Below are 5,147 nucleotides of genomic sequence, written 5' to 3'. Positions count from 1 at the left end.
CTGTTTTTTACTTTTTTTTTCTCGTATTTATTTAGGTGCTTAATAAGATGAATTTGAGTCTTCTGTAAATTTCTGAAATTTGACAAAACCTTCAAATCAGCCTTTAATGACATCTTGGAAATTAATAAAAACTTTTCTCTTGGGAATTTCTTGAACAATTCTCTGTTCATACTTCCATTTCGTGTCATCGGTCATCTAACTTATAAGTTATAACCCAGGATATGGAGATGATTGATATTATGTTCGTGATATTTGAGTTTTTGTTGTGGTTTTATGATAAACTATATTTTTTATTTCTTAGGCTATTGGTTAAATTTAATTGTTTTTAATTTAAATTTGCTGAACATGATGAAAAATATGGAGCCGAGCAAAAAATTGTGGCAACAGTAAACAAACTCATCATCGTTTAAAGACTCGAAGGAAATAATGAAATCAGTTACATTAAAATCCCACTTATTGTTAACTAGAATACTCCAAATCATACAGTGATTTTCTCTCAAGCCTTCAATTCCAATTAAATCTTTTAATAAATAATCGAAAATCAAGTTGAGCTTATGAGCACAAATAGCGGCTTATCTCCTAATCGGTCCCGACCCTGAAATTTTCAAAATTAATTCAAGATCAAATACTGTTTAATTAAACAAACATCATTTATCCAGACAACACAGTGTACCTTCAGATCAGGCAATTCAATGACACAGGCACACTCGACTACATTCGCGCCAACGCGTTCTGCAACAAAACAAAATTTGAACAAATCTAAAAAAGTGGTAAAAAAAATAAACAAATAAATAAATAAACTGTAATTATCAAATTACTTACCAAGTAGGTTAATGGCAGCCACTAAGGTTCCTCCTGTTGCAATTAAATCATCTATCACAAGAGTTCGTTCACCAGCTTCTACTGCTCCAACATGCATCTCCATTATGTCACTTCCGTACTCTAACGAGTATTCTTCTGATATAACAGCTCCTGATATGACATGACATGACATAACATAACATATTATCCTGTGTGAGGAATTATTAAACTGAAAGAAGGTAACTGATGTCAATGGTAGAAAAGATATACCGGGTAACTTGTTGGGTTTTCTCATTGGAACGAATTTAGCACCAATGGCTAATGCAATAGGAGGACCAAATATGAATCCTCTTGCTTCAACACCTATGCATTATAATTTATACAACCAAAATCATCAAATAGTATTCGTTTATCAGTAGTTGATTATCGAGAAGTTAAAATGAGGTAATGAATTACTCTATTATAGTTACTACAATAAAATCGGGTGCTTTGATGGTTTCTACAATGAGTTCAGGGTAGCAAACAACCAATATAGTTACTATATTATCAACTACAAGCTGAAGATCAGGTCAAAATCAATCGATTGTTTTTATAAATTAACAGGTTTTTATAATCATCAGCATGAATCTACTGCCTACTAATTCATTGATTTCAACTTTATGCAAATAGGGAAAGCATCAACATATAAAATTAGCTCAACTGAATAGCATCAGCACAAAAGCTAGTGATTCAAAAAGTACTTCAAATTACGTGAAAAGGAGAATTTACCAGCAACAACGGAGATGTCTTTGTCTTTGTATCTCTCGACGAACAGATCGATCGAATCCTTAAATGCTACTGGATCAAGCAGCATCGTCGTAATATCCTGAAACATGATCCCTACACATACATAAACCTCAATATCCATTGGTCAAATGAGACATCCAAACATCAATTGATCAATTAAAACTGTTAGTGTGTGTACCAGGTTTAGGGAAGTCCGGGATGACGCGAATTGTGGATGAAATGCGAGCAATGCGATCGTCTTTGACGGCGACATCTCCTTGCTTATGATCGGAATCAGGTTCCGCCATGTTAGAGTAGGAGTTCACTTTGAAGTCGGTACGGACGCCGGCGCCGGCGAAGGTAGAGTAGACACGGGGGCCACCGGAGATCGACGCCGGTTTTACGGAAGAAGGAGGGGTAAGTGATTTTAATGAAATGACGGAATTGCCACTGAAGAAATACGTAGTTGGCTTCTTCAGGACGGTGAAACTGATTTTAAGCGTGTTCATCGTGAGTGGGTTTCTTCAGAGGAAAACAAGAGAGTTAATAAACCGGATGTTATCGTCGAGGGCAATTTGGTCAAATAGGCATGTGTACTTAACAAGCTTTATCCATCCCAGGAGTAAACTACAAAATAATAATAATAATAATAATAATAATAATAATAATAATAATAATAATCTCTGGTTATTATCTTATTTCTTTGATAAGTGCATTTTTGTCTGCCGCAGAAATACAAAAATACAATTTGAAGGTTTTTTATTTTTTATTTTTTTGTAAATTTTATTTAGTAAAAGAATGCAAGTTTACTCACGATACTTATAATTTCAAAATATAATTATATTTGTTACAATTTTGAAACCTAAAAATCATTCCTTAAAATCTTAAAAGTTGTAATCATATTTTATCACAAAAAGATCATTTATACATTGTTTGTAACCAATTATAATAAAGAAAATTGAAATAGTTTATAACTATAATGAGTCGCAATCGGGTGGATAAGGGAAAGACTTACAGGAGGGTGTTGATCATAATGTTAAGGTTTCTTATGCCAATGTTGTTACAAATAATAAAGATAAGCAACCATCGAATAAAGTGATGATTGAAAGTAATGAGGTCTATATCACACTAGAATATGCACTCTCTTATTATTCTTTGAATGGGTATTATCGAATAAAATATTTTCATATGAATAAAACCGATAAAACTTATCAAACTTGAGGATTTTATATGTTTCATATTGCGTTGGGCATCAATGTGACATGGGCATATATGTGATACAACTATTATACATATACATGCTGTGTATTTCATATATTTCGTATACGAGTTCCATTTTTGACGTTCTTAGTATCCATACATAGGTGGGATTATAATCTACAATTTTCGTTTAGATTCTGTTGACTGATTTTGACTTCATTTTTAATATTATATTTTTAACGAGCCAGGACATGAAAAGTCTGTTAAAAATTCATAACTTCTTCATCCGACGTCCGTTTTCGTCTGTCTTTTTACCGTTGTACTAATATTGATGAGATCTTCGATTATCGTTTAGGTTGTGTCGGCTAAAAATCACTCGATCTTTATTTCGAGTTTCGGGTTGTGTATTGTTATGCCGATTCTTAGAAAAATCATAATTTTTTCATACGAAGTCAGATTTGGACGTTCGTTTTATGAATATTCTCGGTTTAACAAATATTACACTTTCATGTAGATCACAAATGCTAAAAAGTAGTTTATCGTAAACTCACTTTTTACGTCATATGGCGTCGTGTTGGTTCTATCGCGAAACTTCGATAAGTCATAACTCCTTCGTTATAACTCGGATTTCGGTGAGGTTTTTGCCTAAATGTTTCTAACGAGATAATCTACAACTTTCAATAACATTATTTTACCTTATTTCCAGCTTTATATTTTCGTTAATTTCAATATTTGACTTTTTGATCGGAATCTCATAAGACTTCCCATCACTTTATGAATGATTCTAAACATAGTTTTACTTCAATCCTCGTAAAAACTATCTTGTTAGAACTCAATGCTCAAAACCATATAATATTTAACAATATTCATTTTTAAACTAACAAAACACGATAATTATACATGGTCATTAACGTGTATGTTACAAATACATCCTCCTTTTGAGGACTTCATCCCCAAAATTACTCCTTTTGAGGACTTCGTCCCCAAAATTACAATGATTTAAACAAATGGGAATATTTCGCTCTTATCTCATTCTTATTTTCCCAAGTATAATTTCGGCATCGATGGTGTTTCCACTTTACAATCACCAACTCCACTTCTTTATTACATAATTCAGTCGTTAATTCGTTTACGATCTCTTCAGGATCTTCTACATATCTTACTTTATTATCTAGTTTCACCTCTGATAACGGGACCGTTTCATCATATATGCTTAAACATTTACACAGATAACTTACATGAAACACATCATGAATACCTACCAAATCTTCCGGTAATTCCGAACGATATGTTTGCTTACTAATTCTCTAGACAATTTTGAAAGGACCTACAAATCTAAGACTCAATTTTTCTTTCTTTCCAAATCGCATAATGTCTTTCCATGGGGATATGTAACACCCGATCTCAGGTACGCATTTAATTCAAGTCAAACCTCATATTTTCACCCTTGGACTCGATGAGTTGGAGGCTCAACTCGTCAAGTAGGAACGACTCCAGGTCGGGGGATTAAGTGACCTACTCGCCGAGTCGGTGACGGCAGGCGGTGCCCGGAGTTGCTAGCCACCACCTCACGGTGGTGGTGATAGCTCACTTTTACCTCAGATTACACAACACCCACTTAATGCAATCGCAACAACATTACACACACGCGACCCAAATTCGATCAACAAAACTTGTCAACTTGCTCAAATCCAACTAGTAAGGCTACATGAAACTGTGAAGCATGCGACAATTTGGAAAAAAGAAAATCGCAGAGCTTTCTAAGCATCACAAAAGACAAGGAGATTGGAGATGGAATCGATCACGCTTAATGCTGAATCTATCGGCATCGCAACTCACACAAAAATATATACATGAAAATCGATTGGAGCAAAACGGTAACTCGTCTTTGTCGTAATGCCCTTTGCCCCTTTCTGTCTTTTTGGAGTTCAATCGCTCTTTCTCGGGTTCCATTCATTTGGTTTTTAATTTTGTGTTGCATAATGCATATTATATTGTTTAAAGAGTATTGAGATGTATCCCTCAAAAACACATACTTAAATTATGATCGGTTGAATATCTATGAAATGTTTAAATCAATTTATTTAAGCTTTGTGTATATAACTTCTAACTTTTCAACATTTCTTTCATTTTGGTCCTTGTTCATTTTGTATGTCGATAAAATGTGGGAGTCAATGGGTTACATTTGTTTATAATTTCAAAATAAGAGTTAAATTTAACTTTGTAAATTAGAGTTAATTTCGTTCAATTGCAAATTTCATTTAGTTTTTTACTAAAGCTGTAGATGTCTTTTACCCTTAGTTTATGTTTAAGTTTTTTCTAATTTTTTTATTTTTAATGTTTTTATTATCTTTAATCAAATCATGTGATTTGTGTAGTAC

At 33.3% G+C, this 5,147-nt stretch overlaps 1 protein-coding gene across 2 annotated transcripts; it reads right to left on the bottom strand.

Moving 5' to 3' along the window:
• Positions 1 to 375: 375 nt before the first annotated feature.
• LOC111913455 (adenine phosphoribosyltransferase 1) lies at positions 376 to 2,146 on the bottom strand. Of its 2 annotated transcripts, XM_023909149.3 has the most exons (6): positions 1,766 to 2,140; positions 1,570 to 1,680; positions 1,072 to 1,164; positions 823 to 972; positions 674 to 732; positions 376 to 595 (listed from the first exon to the last, which is right to left on the bottom strand). In XM_023909149.3, the coding sequence occupies exons 1-6, from the start codon at positions 2,073 to 2,075 to the stop codon at positions 542 to 544; spliced, it is 777 nt and encodes a 258-aa protein (XP_023764917.1). In that variant the 5' UTR covers positions 2,076 to 2,140; the 3' UTR covers positions 376 to 541. The 2 variants fall into 2 exon arrangements, with proteins under 2 accessions (XP_023764917.1, XP_023764916.1); XM_023909148.3 differs by having other exon boundaries at positions 823 to 1,164; positions 1,766 to 2,146.
• Positions 2,147 to 5,147: the final 3,001 nt, after the last annotated feature.

This window comes from Lactuca sativa, chromosome 1 (genome assembly GCF_002870075.4).
Source record: "Lactuca sativa cultivar Salinas chromosome 1, Lsat_Salinas_v11, whole genome shotgun sequence".
In the NCBI taxonomy this organism is placed as follows: Eukaryota; Viridiplantae; Streptophyta; class Magnoliopsida; order Asterales; family Asteraceae; genus Lactuca; species Lactuca sativa.
Note: the sequence above shows the minus strand (reverse complement) of the source record. Positions and strands in the feature narration are given on the sequence as shown.

Excerpts from the sequence above, each read along its gene's own strand:
- LOC111913455 (XM_023909148.3), bottom strand. The coding sequence starts at position 2,075 with ATGAACACGCTTAAAATCAGTTTCACCGTCCTGAAGAAGCCAACTACG. Across the intron at positions 1,165-1,569 it reads AGACATCTCCGTTGTTGCTG|GTGTTGAAGCAAGAGGATTC; the intron begins GTAAATTCTCCT and ends TATAATGCATAG. Across the intron at positions 596-673 it reads TTGAATTGCCTGATCTGAAG|GGTCGGGACCGATTAGGAGA; the intron begins GTACACTGTGTT and ends TGAAAATTTCAG.